The sequence below is a fragment of the Eufriesea mexicana genome, unplaced genomic scaffold, assembly GCF_001483705.2.
Source record: "Eufriesea mexicana isolate 0111107269 unplaced genomic scaffold, ASM148370v2 scaffold265, whole genome shotgun sequence".
Classification (NCBI taxonomy): domain Eukaryota; kingdom Metazoa; phylum Arthropoda; class Insecta; order Hymenoptera; family Apidae; genus Eufriesea; species Eufriesea mexicana.
The window spans coordinates 888273-906264 of NW_016908444.1; the positions used below are offsets into that span (position 1 = coordinate 888273).

A 17992-nucleotide genomic window follows, 5' to 3' on the forward strand; every position below is an offset into this window, starting at 1 on the left:
GCGTCATTCTTACGATTGTACGTATCACACGCGGGCACCTCGTTGAGAATAGTAGAATCAATTAGAATAAAGGAAACGTGTTATAAACTTAAAAATATTAAATTTCACTTATTATTTGATTATGATTTATGTACAATCTATTATAAATACCATTATGGTCTTCTCTATAAAAATTTATTGGAACTTTATCATTGCGTTTAAAAATGTGTTTAGCATACGTTGTCTCGTAAGAAGTTGCGCATGCATTCAGTACATGAATACATATTTCTGCGGAATTGGTTAAAAAACACTCATATTCACTAGTATAAATGGCAACAAAATGAAGATCAACGAGAAAGTAAGTAAAAATTTCTTTCCATTCTTAACTGGCTTTCAAGTTATGAATGTTAATATTATAATGGTTATGAATGGCACGTGGTATGTTCAAGCGTATATAGCGCGGCAACCATGTTGCGCTTAGTATGAAATTTGATGAGAATTTAGAAAGTGCCTTATTATTATAATAAATCTATTTTGTGAATAATATTTATAAAAGTTAATTTGTTTAAAATAAATGACATCACTAAAAAGTAACTTTATTATTGAACATAAATATGAAATTTAATTATTTTTAAAAAATATTGAAATGTGTATGTAATATTTTCCTTTATAAATAATAACTATAATAATCATAATGAAACGAATCTATAAAAAAAGTAAAGAAGAAATTATATGAATGCATTAGAAGACGAATGAACTACATGAGGATAGCAAAATGTGAGCAAAAGAGAAAATGTTTAAGAAAATATAGAACTGAACAATTCTACATTTACATACAATTTGATGCTAATTTATTTGTATTATAAATTGAAACGAAATATTTGTATAACGGCTTTCTATGCAATGCCAGGAATGTAATATGATGTAATACTGCATGTAATGTATGTCCATATTTGTCGATCGCATATATAATTGTATAAAATATGATCAAATAATAATGATCATTTACTGTTATAACAGTTTTTAATTTCCATATCCTAAACTTTATGAAAGTATCTATTTCGCGAATAACTTAAAAAAGAAAAAAAATTGATCATTTTACAAATAATCTGAACAAATTACTTGATTAATTTCGATAAAAGACTTTTATAGCATCAATATTTATCACGAAGTAATAAACTATTATTTTTTTGTTAACAATTTTCATATATATAGTAATGAATATAGTAGTAAATTTTATAGAATGTATATTTTACATTTAGAAATAATAGTTGCTGATTTGATTTGTTAGTCGGAAAACGAGTCCTTTTAATATTTTTACCAGTAACCAATTGGGAACGTTTGATACTGCCACGTTGCCAAGTATCCGGTTGCATTCGACCAATCGCAGATTCAGCGCCCAGTTGGAGCGGCATCTCTCTGTAGCTTGTGTAAACGTGAAGTAGCAAGCAGCTCACAGTCTGGTCGCGGTCGAAATTTGTCGGGAGCCGTCGCCATGTTTAGAAGTGTGTGCGTCCTTGAGCGAGTCGAGCGAAAATGTTCTGTAAAATATTAGATATAGCTCATGCACTGTACATTACGTGAAGTACCTAATTACAATTTAACGCTCGTCGATCACGGGTGTAACAATTATTTTCGTGGATGGCTCACCTACGTTGCAGAATTTTGTGATTACAGTATGGTAAGTCCGCCCTCCTATCAGACCAACGCCAACATGGCGGACGAAAAATTTCCTTTGTATCGCCGCGAGGCTCCACTGACGCAATTGTGAAAAATGTATTCTTTTAGAAAGCGATTTAGTCTAAAAGATCAGGAAAATTGTTTTTACTATTAAAAAAACTTAAATAATAGACTGGTGCGACGATTATTGTTATTGTATTAAGATAAATTGACATTTTTCTAATAAGAAGACTTGAACGCCCTGATTGCTTGATATATTGGACGTTTGCGTATTCGTTGCAATCTTTTGATATTCTAAATGACATCGCTCATTTCACTAGTCAATTGATTGTAGATGTGTTCTTACTGTTCATAATGCTGTATTTTTGGGGGTATTTTTTCTTCTGCGCAATACGCATGTTTTACAAATTCCAATGTGGTGTATCAGTTGGATCAACGGAGAAATTTTGATTTCGGCGCTTTTTTCACAAATCAATTAGCGTTCTCATTTTGATTCATTGGAATTACCGTAGTTAGAATAAGATTGAAATGTACATATTCAAATTAAAATTCAATAACAAATTATTCACATACTTCAATTGAAAATAAACTATTATTAGTAAACTGTGAAGATTTTGTTTGTTGTTTCTTATACATGTTTTTCTTCAATTATCGATTTCATGCGTTTATTTTTTTAGTGTGAAGTAAATATGCAATTGGCAAGAAAATATCCCTTTTAATATAATGTTGTAAAATTTACAACTTACATTTATTATTTAGTTCTCTCAGTTTTTGATTTTTCTTTTTGTTTGTTTTTCCTACTTTTCTTCTTTTATTAGTCTGATCTGGATGTAAACATACAGGTTTTAAAAAAATGTTGTTGATAAACTTAAAGTACAAAGATTAAAACATGTAGTTTTTGCTATAGTATTACCAAGATACTTAAAAGATTGATAAATATTTAATAAAATTATTTTTATCATAAAATGTAAATATTGATATTTAATGTTTTTTTTTAATATTGTTATAAAAGCATTAATTTAATAATGTATTTAGATTGTGTAAATTCACAATAATTACTTGAAGTTATGTTATAGTACAAATTAAATTAATATATTAATTGAAAATTTATTAACAATCTTTTTTAATTTTAATATAATGTGCTTTTATGTACTTATATTCTTGTACATGTTATCAATCTTTTAACAAAATGTGATATATTAGTTTTATTTTTTTATCTTTTTTTATTACAATTTTTATTGTTATTATTATTACTACTATTTTAGTAATTATTATTACTATCACTATTATCACCATCATCAAGAAGCTGAAGAGAATTTTATTAAATTTTGATAATATTTATTATTAACTCATGTTACAGTGTAATGTGTAATGAGTGATAAGCAGACTGCACCTATTTTACCGCCCCTTAATGGGGGTGGAGGAAATAATGGAAGTAACAATGGAGGTGCACCACAACAAACTGTTAATTTACAACAAGTTCTTGCTACTGCTCAAGGACTTAATGTCCTTACAACAGGTGCTGGGCAACAATTTGTTATTACTTCACAGGTTCCTGGTCTCACACAGGTGCATATTTTTCAGTGTATTTTTATTTTTATAAACTTCCTTATATCTAGTGAGGTTTTAAATAATTTATATTTAAAATAATTCCAGGTTATACCAAGTAGTGCAACAACAAATGCAAATATTCAGCAAGTTGGTGTTACAAGAATTGTTAATATTAGTAGTACACCACCACGTGCAAGTAGTATGGGAGTTGCAGGTGCAAGTAATTCACCTCTTACATCTCCTACTCGGCAGGGTTCACCTAAAGTTGTTTTAGCAACATCTCCAAAACTTGTTCGAACATCTATTGGAAATATGTTTGTTACACCAACCTCTCAAACTACTATGCAATCACCACCTGCAAGAAAAAAATTGAAGTTAACAGAGTCTACTGAGAAACCTACTATGATTGCAGATGATGCAATGGGTTATAGAAGGAGAATTATGGAACATAAAATGAAAAGAATGCGTGCAATAAGAGAAAAATATGCTGAGAATGCATCAGAATTATTCTTTCTTCATGCTGGAGGAAATATGATGGATTTTCAAACTTGGAGGAAGAGGCCCCCAACACCTCAATATTTGCATTTTTTACGACAGCATAGATTAGATCCAGATGATGATGATGAAGATTTAACAGCTCCACTGCCAGCAATATCAGAAATTCCATTAACACCAACTGCAACAACTGTTTCTACAATAGTTCCTGTGAATCAGTGTACAGAAGTAAAAATTACTGGAATGAATGTTGCTCCAGTTGCAGTATCTACAACATTGCCTGCTGCAGTAGCCCAACTTAATCAACAAGGTAATGATATTGTTATTATACATATGTTTTTAATTAATTTATTGAGTTGAATCACATTATGGTAGTTTTATAATATTTTAATAAAATAACATTTTATACTTAACACCAATCATTTTTCTTGGAATATTAGAAGGCACACCATTATATTTATTTCTATAAACACATAAAAATTATAAAATAAAAACATTTCTATTTATATGTAGTAATATATTAAACTTCTAAAATTTATAAACATATTTTGCTATGTTTCGTGCAAATAATTTCCTGTTTGATAGATATTTGTTTGACAATATGGAAAAGCAATTAAGAGTTTTATTGTATATCTTACAACAATCAAATAATTACTTTGCATAATAGGACATGTACCAGGTAGGCCTCAAGGGGGCCGCCATGGCATGGTGTTTGCCTTCAGAGCAGCAATTCAGTCTTCACCAGTCACCGTTCACCCTCCACCTACTTCTACTCTAGCACCCACGCTCATTATAGGTGATTACTGCAGGCTTATCATTTGATGTTAGATTCGTTAATTCTTTTCTTTTTCAAAATAATTTTTATTTATGGGATGAAATTTTGATGAATTCCTTAAATTTATTTTTTAAATTCGCTGCTTTTTAGTATATTTAGTTTTGGATATAGTTTCTGTCTAATGTCTTTTGTATGTTGGATCAAGGTAAAAAATTTAAGTTTGAATAAGCAATTAATTAAAAGTTATTTTCACTTAATTGATTAATTGCATCAAATATTATTTTGCACTATTAATAAAAAAAATTATTATAAACCAAATTAAATAAACATGATATGGTGAGCACTTTTTGTAATCAAATAGTATTGCATGTGCTTTAAAGTCTAAGAAATATGTCTCCTTAAAAGGAATAACGTAAGAATTTTTTCACAGTTCTCATAATATTTTGTTTCTTTCTCTCTGTCTCTATTTTTTTTATTGTAATCATACACTTTCATAGTTCATTTTCATAGTAACTATATTTTTTATTTTTGACAAATTGATTTTTATATATTCTACTTTTATGTTTATCATCATTTGTGTATCAGAATAGTATGATATTTTTTGTTATTGTAGAATATAATTCCACACTAGACGGTTGATTCAAATTTATACATTTTTGAAGCAGTTCACTTTGTGTGGAAAAATTAATTCACAGCACATGTAAGGTTGTTTAGCAGTATGCTTCTCAGTCTAAGAGCGCTGTTGATATATGCATACTATTTAAAAAAATATTTTTTAGTATATTTGTTCATATATTGAATCATTTTATTACTGTTACAGGTAATGCACCAATAGTTCCAGGTTCACCAAAATCTGTAACAACAACTGTTACAAGTCCAGTAATAGATAAACCTACAGTAGCTACATCTATTACAACAACTATTACTACCATGACTACCCCTACTCTTACATTTACTGCAACTACTTCCACTACTGCTACTGTTACTACTACTACAAAGACATCTTCCGCGCCTACAACACCTACACAGCCTGTTATTAAATTTGTTAAGTTACCTGCTTCTAATGCAGCTACATCATGTGATATCACAAATAATCAAGAGCAAATTGTAGAAAAAGCAAAACAGGTACTATAATTTTTGTATAATTATGTGTTCTATGTAATATTTGATAAGTTAGTGTAATCAAATCCAATACTTAAAATATTTGTAGGAAGCATATGTTATGCAAAGGATTGCGGAATTACAACGTGAAGGTTTATGGTCAGAAAGAAGATTGCCTAAGGTACAGGAACCACCTCGTACAAAAGCTCATTGGGACTATTTATTAGAAGAAATGGTTTGGTTAGCCGCTGACTTTGCTCAAGAACGAAAGTGGAAGAAAGCTGCAGCGAAAAAATGTGCGCGTATGGTACAGAAATATTTCCAGGAGAAAGCAATTCAAGCACAAAAGGCTGAAAAATCGCAAGAACTTAGGTTAAAGAAAATTGCTAGCTTTATTGCTAAAGAAATCAAAACTTTCTGGGCAAATGTTGAAAAGGTGAGTTACAGAAAACAATTTATAAATTATAGTAATAATAATTTTACCCCACACTATTAAGCCGACAATTTCAATGTATTTCAATTGAAAGTGTGTGCTCGTTGTGGGAACAGTAAAGTCTGCTCATTGTGTATGATTATTTTTGTTATTACATTATAATCAAAGTATTGATGCCGGACATTTATTTTCATAATGATTAAAGTATCGTTTTCATCACGATGAAATTTATTTGTATATTTTATTCTTAATGTTATCTTTTTTAAGTTGGTGGAATATAAGCAACAAACGAGGCTTGAAGAAAAAAGAAAGCAAGCACTAGATCAACACTTAAACTTTATTGTGGGGCAAACAGAAAAATATTCAACATGGTTAACTGAAGGACTTAACAAAACGGATGGTTCTCAAAGTATACCAGCTTCTATGAATAGTTCACGAATTTCTTCTCCAGTACCACCTGGCAAATCTCATTCTGATGGTATATTAAATATATTTATCGATTTTATATTTATATTTATGTCAATTATTTTAATATTTTTAATTTTTCCAATATAGAGGATTTTCAACCAAACCAAAGTTCAGACGATGATGAAGAAACTATAGCAAAAGCCGAGGAAGAATTAAAATCTGTGACAAATCATAAAGAAGAGGTTGAATTGTTGAAAATGGAATCAGAATTACCTTTAGAAGATCTCTTAAAAGAGCTACCACCTAATTACTTAGAAAATAGAAGTAAAAGTTTGTCACCTGCATCAAAGGAAGTGGAAGAAGTATGTAAAATATTTTTAGGTCAAAAATTTTAGTGCCATTTATTCTATTTTGATAACTAATTAGTGATGTGCATACTTTAATAGGTGGACAAAAAGACAGATGGTGATATGGATTTTGTTGCTGCATCGGATGAATCTTCAGATGAGGAAGAAACTATTATGGAACAAGAAAAATTGGAAGAAAATGCAGATTATAAACAAGAATTAGATGATCTTAAAGTATGTATATATTTTTATAACTCTTATAGTATTAGGCATAATGAATTTTCCATTTTTTTAAATTTTTAGGCTGAAAATGAAATGTCTATTGATGATCTTATGACCAAATATGGTAATATGCCAGATATATCAATGGATGTTGAACAAGAACCTGTTCCTGGTAAATATAATTTAGGTTAATTTTAATCCTACAATATTTATATATTAGTGATGATATTTTACCGACCCTGATGGTTCAAGAAATGGTTTTCATTCTTGAATCTCATTTTTGATGTGACTTGAGGCATTTGTCTGAATATTAAAAGTAATTATAATAACTTATTTAGTATGAAAATGTGTATTGTATATATGCGTATCTATTTGTTTAGAATCAGACAAGGAAAGCACAAAAGAAGAAGGTCAAGAAAATGATGAGGAATGTTCAAGTAACGAAAGTGAAAGTGAAGAAAGTGATAATGAAGTTAGAGAAGAGGAGTCTCAAACACAAACTGATAATGAAACCGATATTGGGCTCAAATCTCTCTTAGAAGATATATCCATGGAAAAATCATCAGATGATAAGGTAAAATGATGTTCTTGAATGATAGCATAATTAATTTTTATTTGGATAAAGACTATGATTATTTTTTTATAGACTGCAGAGATGAATCATTCAGATGCTCACGATGAAATGGATAACGTAGCGGCATTAGCAGAAAGTATTCAACCTAAAGGGAATACTTTACTTACTACTAGTGTATGTTATTGTAATCTTTTCATATTATTTTTTGGGAGGTGTGAGGGTGTTTTAATTATTTAGACAGCCATCCTATCCAAGGTTGTGTAGCGGTAATTTGCATATGACCATTTCCGGAAGGCTAAAGTATAAGTGATAATATTCCCAGAAAAGTAAATTAATTTATCGATTTATCTTAGAAAATTGTCACGACAATATTTATTTATTATATAAGATGAAACAAAGTTATTTATGATTCTCTAACGAAATTAATATAATTTTAGGTTGTAACAAAAATTCCATTTCTTTTAAAACATCATCTTCGAGAATATCAACACATAGGATTGGATTGGCTTGTTACCATGTACGACAGGAAATTAAATGGTATTTTGGCAGATGAAATGGGTTTGGGTAAAACCATACAAACCATTGCCTTACTTGCACATTTGGCATGTGAAAAGGGTAATTGGGGTCCGCATCTTGTAATAGTACCAACATCTGTGATGCTCAATTGGGAAATGGAATGTAAAAAATGGTGTCCAGGATTTAAGATTTTAACTTATTATGGAACACAGAAGGAAAGGAAACAAAAAAGGACAGGTATTAATTTGTTATTAAGCAAATGTAAATGAATGTAACATTGTTTATAATATTTTTATTTATTCTTAGGTTGGACTAAACCTAACGCTTTTCACATTTGTATAACATCGTACAAATTGGTTATACAAGATCATCAAAGCTTTAGAAGAAAAAAATGGAAATATCTTATATTAGATGAAGCTCAAAATATAAAAAATTTTAAATCACAGAGATGGCAATTATTACTAAATTTTCAAACTCAACGGTAAATATCTACAATATTTTTTACAAATAATGTATTTTATATGCATAAAATAATACAATATTTTATATAAAATGAATTTACAAAATTTAAAAATAATAAGATAATAAGATATTTTATATAATTTTTATTACAGGCGATTATTACTTACTGGTACACCACTCCAGAATAACTTGATGGAATTATGGTCATTGATGCATTTTTTAATGCCAAATGTATTTCAGTCACATAGAGAATTTAAGGAATGGTTTAGTAATCCTGTTACAGGAATGATAGAAGGAAATAGCGAATATAATGAAAACATTATCCGTCGTCTACATAAGGTCTGTACGTAGTTTCCTTTTATGTACATTGTTTCACATACACAATTATTCGCTACCGACACAGATAGATGATTATATATATCATATACCTGTTTTAAAATAGCGAAATATTAAAAGAATTCTCTATTAAAACTCGCGTGTAATAAAATATTTATGTGACATACGAATCCTGTCTAGAGAAACACTTTATTATAACAATCTTTATTACGTCATTGTCTTTTATTTTCCAGGAACTTTTCTATATTACGTATGTATTATTCATGTAGCAATTATGTTGTTTATAGGTTTTACGGCCTTTTTTATTACGAAGATTGAAAACAGAAGTAGAAAAACAATTACCTAAGAAATATGAACATGTTGTTATGTGCCGTTTATCAAAACGACAGCGTTATCTATATGATGATTTTATGTCTAGAGCAAAGTATGTATTGCATATTTTATATTTTCTTGTACTATATGTTGTACGATTTATATAATATATAATTTATTTTTTCATTAAGGACAAAAGAGACCTTGGCCAGTGGTAATTTGTTAAGTGTCATTAACGTATTAATGCAACTACGGAAAGTATGTAATCACCCAAATTTATTTGAAGTGAGACCTACTGTATCACCATTTCAAATGGAAGCTATTGAATATGTTACTGCTTCTTTAATATGGGGTGCTCTTGATTACGATCCGTTTAAGGTAAATAGTTTAATTTCTTTTTCCCTAATCTTCATTATATTTTAAGAAATTTTAGGAAAGGTATAATATATTTGTTTTATTTTACAGCATATCGATCTATCTAGTATTAATCTTTTATTATGTGATTTGGAGTTAACTCTTACTGCGTTTGTGGCACACAGAGACAGACGATTGCAAACACCACGAAAGCTTATAGAAGAAATAGACACACAACCAGATCCACCTCCAAGGTGTCCACCAGGAAAAATTAAAATTAATGTTAGATTATCTAATCAAGTTAAACCGTCATCCGTTCAACGACAGACACAAACAAAATTAAAGAATTTAGCTGGAATATTGCCAACACCAAAGGTTGGGACATCTCCTTTAATAAAAACAGCAAATAATCAAAGCACTCCAGGTCAAGGTAAGAGTGACATTACAAGCATTTATTGTCATATTTAGTATTTTTTTAATATTAGGAATTAATGTTCTCTCTGATCTTATAAATTCATAGGTGTTACATTAAAGGTAGCTGGTGGTCAACAGTTGCAAGGATATTCTGTACAATTAGTTCAACGTCAGGGTAGTGTAAAAGGTGAGGAGTTGTCTTTTGTGTGTTCTTAATGTGTATATGTACATTTACTTCCAAAACTTGGGACCCTGTGCATCATCGATCAGTGGTTGCACTCAACTTGTCGCTGTGTAATCATTTTTGCAGTGGTGCTAGAGGAATTGGTCTCGGGCCAGCTTGTTTATAGTTTCCCCATGTTATAAGCATTCTAGAACCGAGAGCACATTAACAAAACTTACATTTAATTATAATCTAACATTTGTGAATCATAGTTTGTGTAAAACATTTGTTGTGTTTGCTTCGAAAATAGCAATCCCTGTTGGAACACTAGCACATAACCCACAAAGTACAACAGTGACACCATCTACAGCAGCAACGAATGCACAGAGGATTACAGTAGGGAATGCAAATATTATAGATGGACTGCAACGACTAGCAACGCAAACAGTCGCTGTTAAACAAGGTGATTCCGTCCAAAGAATAGCAATGCCTAATCTTGCACAGGTGGTTCAAACATCTATTGGTAGACATATCATTCTGACTTCGAATCAACAAAACACTAACACAGGTTTGTCCGAAGAGTGCTCATATCCCACTGATTTCATTTATGTTCCATGTTAAAACAATGTGAACCATGTATATCCTTTTTCATATCATTTGTATGCATTTAAATGAATGTTAAAGAATAATACAAAATGCATGATTCTAAATAGTACATTCGATGTATTAATGCCTATTAATGTATTAATAGGCACAATTTCTAGTACAGTATTATACTAGTGCATATAATTTCTAATTGAAGACAAGATTGATATATTCTCTAGAGCTTATTTAGGTTTGTCCATAAGTGATTAATATTTTCTTGTACTTACAGTTTCATTTCCAGTAATGACACCGTGTGTACAACGTTTGAAAGTTTTACCGAAATCTTTAATGGGCCTATCTACCTCGGCAACTACAGTAAATAAAGTTATTGGAGGGGTAGTGACAACTACAAGTGGAACAAGTGGAAGACCAGTAATGAGGGTGCCACCGCTTAATGTTACTGCTTCCCCTAATGTTACTGCACAGTCTCCTACTGGCAATGGACAATCTCAACAGCAATCGATTCGTTGTGGTATTGTTACTAGACACGCACAAAAAGAATCAGAGAAGGCACAAACGAAAGAACGACCAAAATCAGAATTTTATTTGGTATATATCTTGTTTAAATAAAATATTTAATATTACAGGAAGTCAAAAATTATAAATTTAAAATGTAATATTTTGTTTATAGCCACAATTAGAAGAAGAACGAAAACAAAGAAGGCAAGCTAAACTTCGTCTACTTGCAAATATTAATGAAAGACGGTGTGCCGCGTGCCCTCTGTACGGAGAAGATTTGTTTATGGCATTAAGAATTGGTAAACCATCTACAGCATGTCGATGGCATAATGGTTGGATTCACTGTGCAACTGCTAAAGACAATGCACGTACACGAAGGCAATTTTTTTCTCGCACAGAAGCACTTGCAGAGGCGATCAAAAGTACAGAACAAATTGTTGAGGAGCTTAAAGAAGTTTTTGAAAGGTACTGTTTATAGGCGAGATAAAATTTAATATTCAATAACTTTAAATAAATCAATGTTTGATCACTTGTCCAATGTAATACATAATTGCTAAATACTAGGTTTGTTGTACACGTTCCTGCTGTATGTGCTCCTACGCCACGTTTTCACGTTTCTCATCCTCCTCCACATAAGTTGTTCGGTCAACGACGTATGCAAATAGAATTACAACGTCAACTGTCGCCAAAATTGGCATTGTTCCATCCAGTAGCTAGTGCAATGATGACGCAATTCCCGGATCCTAGATTGATACAGTACGACTGTGGAAAATTGCAATCTTTACATCAACTTCTTAGAAAGCTTAAATCTGAAAACCACAGAGTCTTAATTTTTACGCAAATGACAAGAATGTTGGATGTATTAGAAGCCTTTCTTAATTTTCATGGACACATATATTTGCGTTTGGATGGTACTACTAAAGTAGATCAACGACAGGTGATTAATTTTCCTAAACATTGATATATTTCTCTTGTTTTCTTCAAATATGTTTTATTTGATGAAAAAAATTACAGGTACTGATGGAAAGATTTAATGGAGATAAACGGATATTTTGTTTTATATTGTCGACGAGATCCGGAGGTGTAGGTGTGAATCTTACAGGAGCAGACACTGTTATATTTTATGATAGTGATTGGAATCCTACAATGGATGCCCAAGCACAAGACAGATGTCATAGAATAGGTCAAACACGCGATGTACATATCTACAGGTATGTATAAAAATTTAGTATATGCATTTTTTTATATTTAGAAATATATTAAATTATTTTTTACATATTTTAGGTTAGTAAGTGAAAAAACTGTAGAAGAAAATATTCTCAAGAAGGCCAATCAGAAGAGACTACTTGGAGATTTAGCTATCGAGGGTGGTAATTTTACAACTGCTTATTTCAAGAGTGTAAGTATTTCAAATATATAAAGTAAAAGAAGATACATGATATTTTATGGTTTTAATTATTTTTGTAGTCCACGATTCAAGATCTCTTTAATATTGATCAATCGGAGAACGATGCTACCACTCGAATGGCTGAAGTATTAGAACAAAATAGGGATCGAGAGAAATATTTGCAAAAAGATAGTCAAAGTCAAACTTTGGAGGATAAAGTAGCAATGGGTGCGCTTGAAAGCGCTCTTGCTGCAGCTGAAGAGGATCTTGATGTTCAAGCTGCAAAGACTGCTAAAGCAGAAGCTGTTGCGGATTTGGCAGAATTTGATGAAAATATACCTTTAGATGATGCAGATAGGGATGACATGCAAGTCAGCAAAGCTGAGCTTGAAGTACAAAATTTGGTATCTCAGGTAAGATGATGTTTGCATTTATTTTTACAGTATATATATATTTCTTCATTTTCTCAATTTTTTTTTCTTGTCAAAACTTCATGTATGATGAGGTATTTGTTAAAATTTGCTTTTTTCTGTATATAGTTGACACCAATAGAACGTTACGCAATGAAGTTTGTCGAGGAATCGGAAGGTGCATTTTCTGCGGCACAACTTGCTGCAGCAGAACGTGAACTCGAAGAACAGAAGAAAGAATGGGAGTTAGATCGGTTGCGAGCGCTACGCGAGGAAGAAGAAAGGCGAATGCGGTTGGCTGATGATGACGAGAAGCCCTTGACGTTTGGACGCGAGGATGCGCAAAATCAGGTTAATAGTGCTAGTAATTCTAAGAAATTAGTCAATAAGAAACTCCCACCGAATAGGAGGAGGAATTCGCGTAAGAATATTAGTAAAAGTGCTCAAGAATCGGAAAGTGAAACCGAGACCACTACAGAATCAGAATCAGAGTCACAAGAAGATGTGGTAGAAGATAGTCTTGACGAAGAGTCGAGTCATACGGAGAGTCAGAGTCAAGGCGATGAAGATGAGGAGGAGGAAACACATGATCAAAATGATTCTGAAAAAGGCGGATATCCAAAACGTAAAAATCGTTCTAATAAATCATTTAGTCAAAATCATTTCGATCTAAACAGTCCACGAACAAGATCTAGAGGCAACGTTAAAATTAATTTATGGACATTGGACGTAAGTCCTATCTTGCCTGGTATAAAACCAAAATGTCGAGGTAGAGCTAGTAATCTACGTAAACAACGTGAACTTGAAATGAGAATGAAAGCAGAAGAAAATTTTGTTTTACCATTGCCACCTGTTACAAGTCCCAAAAAATTAAATAATACAAATGTTTCGAATAAACCTGACGAAGAGGATAGAACTGCAAATCAAAAAGAGATGACAACACCCGATTTAAAGCGACTCGACACTGAACGAAGTACCGTTTCGTTTGCTAAAGAATCATCTGAGAACATGGAAGATTGTAAAGTGATTGCAAATCATTGTAATGCTGCAACTTCTTCGCCAAAGCCGAAATATAATAAAACTGTCACGATACAAGAATCTAATTCTCATATGCCTTTAGATTCATTAGAAACAGAAATGTCTTCTCAATCAGGTAATTTGTCTGGTATGTCGGAACCGTGTAAAGAATCAGAAGATAGTGTAATTGATGATAAAGTCTGTAGTGATATAACACAGGACTTAATTCAGAACACCTCGTCTTCGGTATATATTACACGATCTATGTACAAATTAACAGCACATTCTAGTAATTCAGAAGGTGATGCAAGTTATAATTATGATTCTGAAAATTCTAATGTTGATTTTATTTCACAGAGTAGTAATTCTTCATCTGCAACAGAATCAAGTGCTGCAAAAAGAATCTCTGATTCAAAATGTTTGGAAAGTTCAATGACTTTGGAGATAGATGAAGAAATCAATGTATCAGAAAATTCGTTGATTACACCTTTAAAGAATAAGGTGATTGTTCAAGATGTAGATGAAAGTATCATTGATTCTACTGCAGAAAAATTAAATGATTCTGTTTTTAAGAACGATGTAACTTCGTCTAATATCGACGAAGCAGATACGCCATTAAAAGAGGAAGTATTCATTTCGAAGACGGAATCGAAATCGTTAGATAGTAAAGATGTAGATGAATTTCAAGACACAAGTGTTTCCGGTGATGAATGTAGTGCAAAAAACTACGCGGGAGCGCAGAGTCTCATTGAGATGAAAGAAAATGTAGATGTAGAAGAGATTTCAACAAATAAGGAACAATTTGATGAAAGTACTTCAAATTCAGATACAACAAATAAGTCTGTTAATGATAATGAATCCATTTCTGTGATAGAATCAAGCTCTAGTCAGGAATCTAGTAGCAGCAAACAAGAGAACTATACTACATTAGATGAATGTATACGCGATGAAGATGATTCAAAAGTTCAATCAACCTCGTCAGCGCAAAGTAATGACAATACTTTTTCCTTCGATATTTTAGACTCGAATGAATCGTGTGGATCTGAATCTAATATGGAAGACAAGGTTCAATTTCGTAAACCGGATACTTACGGAGTAACTACAAGAAGTGCGAAACTAAATCTCAGCATAGAAAATCTTGAAAGTAAAAATTTGGATACACAGTCAGCTTCAATATTATCCAATGAATCATGTGAATCAGAACAAACTCAAGGTAGTGAGATTTCAAATTTAATTTCAAATACTCATCGTAAGGAACTTAATAAGGTGACACAGGTTCGAAGACCTGACACTCCTCGTCCTATGATAGAACATTCTAGAATTACCAGATCAACAGCGGTCCGTTCTTTGACACCTCCACCAAGCCCCAATCCTGCAAAATCAATACAAAGAAGACAACCAGACACTTCACCCGAATGCTTCAAATCTTCTCCACGACCAGCAACGCGGTCTATGTCAAATATGAATTCTCCACTAAGAAATGAAGAACAAAATACGTCTTATGAGAAACCTACGACGCGTAGCACAAGATCTTTAGATAATGGTTTTTTGAATCCAGCTTTGTTCCGAAGAAGTAGTTCAATACCACCGATGAAACCAATGTCGGAAACAAGAGACTGCACTAGTTCTGTTTCAACTAGATCCAAAAGAAACAGTGAATCGGCCAGTGTAAATATAAATACAACGAGACGACGGCCAGATACACCTGTTCCTACTTTTGAACAAGGATCGAGAGTTACTCGATCTGGATTGAATTTCACGCTAAATTTGGGAAAATCGAGTCCTAATCATGTGTCATGTAAAGTGAATAAGCAAATCCGAAAAGCAGATTCATCTTCTGATTCAAAAATACAGGAAGAAGAATCTTCTGCTGTTTCACCAGTGTCCGGGAAGACAGAAACGTTGAACACAGATTCAAATGGAAACGCAGTTGTATCAGAAAATTTCGTTAAACGAGATGATTCTGCGCTACCTGCCTTTAATGAACTTAACGAGAAACCACAAAGAACAGCTAAAGTTGTTGCTATTCTCACTCTAGATACAAGAAGTAATCATACTAGTAAAGCTTCTAGTTCTATTCATGCAAAAACATCCAATTGCAATAGCACTGATACGAAGAGCACTAAAAAAAACGCCGATTCTAATTCAAATTCCTCGTCTGACACGACAGGAAAAAATTGCGTTCTTAGGATTTCAGACGTTACTTCGAATTGTAAACTAGATGGATGGTGTGGTTCTGGACTGGATACCGAATCACGTGACCGCGTTTCTTCTAACGTATTTTCAAATGTAGCAAGTACTTATACAAATTCCAATAAGACAGGAAAATCATTGACAATGAATAAAAATACACCATTGAATTCTAAACTTAAAACAGATAAAGTCTCGTTGCCTGTACAATCAACGGTGATAGCATTGGTTGATTTGGACAACGACCCTAATTACGACTCATCGGATGGATCAAAAAGATTAAGAAGAAAAATCAAACGGACTCGACTGTCGTCATTTGCAAAGCCGTTGATTGCCGGCAAAACTAACGAATCGCAAATAGTCGATACGTTAGATGACGAAGAGCAGATACCGCCATTGAAAAAGTCGATACGTTCTCAGCTTCCTCCTCCTCCCTCTTCCCCACCTCCTCCGCAAACAACTCAACTGGAAAAGATAAGTAGCGGTACTATATCTTGAGTCTCGCTAAAACTTTATCGCTGTAATATTTAGCAGCGTGTTTGTATAAATATTTCTCGTAACTTAGACACGCATAAACATTATCTTGGACTACTACTTGGAATGGCGTGCGCATAAAAAATCCAAGTTCTAATTGTTTCTTAATTTTCACATGATTCTTGTATATAACCACAAAAGTAAGGATAAGTAAGATGTTTCTTTCGTTGTACTGAGTACATACGTGTAACATTTTTAGCATTGTAAATTGTACTTTCCTGTAAAGGTTTCAAATGTCTTTAAGTGACATTGTAATTTATACTTGGTGATAAAAAAAAATGATGAAAGAAGTAAGGCATCAGACTGTATCATAGTAGAATATATAGACGAGGAAAAATTCATCATAGCTTAGTTCATTAGTACGCTGCGAAAGTCTCGCTTTTTGCGATGATTTTGTAGCGATTGGTCATATAAATAAAAGAGTTAGTTGATTCAGAGGTAAAGAACAGAAGTAATACTGTGAATGCGCCGTACTTTGCTCTCGTGTAAACGCCTTGTATTACATACCTTGCAAGGTGACGACCTGATTACATGCTAGACTTAAGAAGTTCTTCGTTTAATGGTATGCCCCACTGTAATATTTAAGTTGCGTGCCTGTATTTTGTATGATCGAGTGAGTCCGAGGAAGGAAATAAACAAAATATTCCTTGCTACGAAGATAATGTGTTTTCTTATTTCTTGGTGCGTATCCAAGTCTGTTCGATCAAAGGTTCAGTTCCGTTTTGGTGTCAAATTTTTGCTCAGTGTGCTTGGTTATATATACTGAGATCATTGAAAGTGGTGATCTTCCATTATCGCGATGTTTTGGTGTGGCAAGGCTAACATGACCGCACATTAAAGAAAAGAATTTTTTGCAAATTAGAAAATAACATGCAGTAGAAAGCTCCAAATAATTATTTAAAAAATGGCACCAAAACACTGCCTTTGCCATTCCAAACTTGGAGTCAGCCAAGGTATAAGCAGGCACATTAATGAGCGTCTTGTACAATATTTAATATTTATCCGAGAATGAAGTTTACTAAATTCTCAACTAGAAAAATGAGCCTTTGAACGAGCAAAAATGTATGAATTTTTCCTATTCATTTCCTTAATATTCCAAGAATATTTATTTATTCGATCACTTCATTTATATTTAATAGAAGAAGTATGAAGACGTATCTAAAAACGAAGAGGAAATACATTTTTCTTTAAATATTTCATTATATATGAAAAGTGGGTGCATCGTACA

At 32.2% G+C, this 17992-nt stretch overlaps 1 protein-coding gene across 5 annotated transcripts in view; it reads left to right on the top strand.

The window, feature by feature from the left end:
• Positions 1 to 1451: 1451 nt before the first annotated feature.
• dom (domino helicase) overlaps positions 1452 to 17992 on the top strand; it is a 20787-nt gene continuing 4246 nt past the window's right edge. The window contains exons 1-27 of one of the 5 annotated variants that reach the window (XM_017911574.1): positions 1452 to 1660; positions 3020 to 3228; positions 3316 to 4015; positions 4373 to 4501; positions 5301 to 5605; positions 5691 to 6017; positions 6282 to 6492; positions 6570 to 6784; positions 6869 to 7003; positions 7073 to 7163; positions 7372 to 7565; positions 7638 to 7739; positions 8003 to 8318; positions 8388 to 8562; positions 8696 to 8882; positions 9167 to 9303; positions 9383 to 9569; positions 9657 to 9975; positions 10066 to 10146; positions 10433 to 10690; positions 10997 to 11316; positions 11399 to 11691; positions 11791 to 12163; positions 12241 to 12437; positions 12511 to 12625; positions 12694 to 13026; positions 13153 to 17383. In XM_017911574.1, the coding sequence (XP_017767063.1) occupies positions 3031 to 3228; positions 3316 to 4015; positions 4373 to 4501; positions 5301 to 5605; positions 5691 to 6017; positions 6282 to 6492; positions 6570 to 6784; positions 6869 to 7003; positions 7073 to 7163; positions 7372 to 7565; positions 7638 to 7739; positions 8003 to 8318; positions 8388 to 8562; positions 8696 to 8882; positions 9167 to 9303; positions 9383 to 9569; positions 9657 to 9975; positions 10066 to 10146; positions 10433 to 10690; positions 10997 to 11316; positions 11399 to 11691; positions 11791 to 12163; positions 12241 to 12437; positions 12511 to 12625; positions 12694 to 13026; positions 13153 to 16728 (9474 nt within the window). In that variant the 5' untranslated portion in view covers positions 1452 to 1660; positions 3020 to 3030 and the 3' untranslated portion in view covers positions 16729 to 17383. Of the gene's footprint in view, positions 1661 to 3019; positions 3229 to 3315; positions 4016 to 4372; positions 4502 to 5300; positions 5606 to 5690; positions 6018 to 6281; positions 6493 to 6569; positions 6785 to 6868; positions 7004 to 7072; positions 7164 to 7371; positions 7566 to 7637; positions 7740 to 8002; positions 8319 to 8387; positions 8563 to 8695; positions 8883 to 9166; positions 9304 to 9382; positions 9570 to 9656; positions 9976 to 10065; positions 10147 to 10432; positions 10691 to 10996; positions 11317 to 11398; positions 11692 to 11790; positions 12164 to 12240; positions 12438 to 12510; positions 12626 to 12693; positions 13027 to 13152; positions 17384 to 17992 lie in introns of those variants that run through there. The other 4 variants (XM_017911575.1, XM_017911576.1, XM_017911578.1 and 1 more) reach the window with 4 other exon arrangements.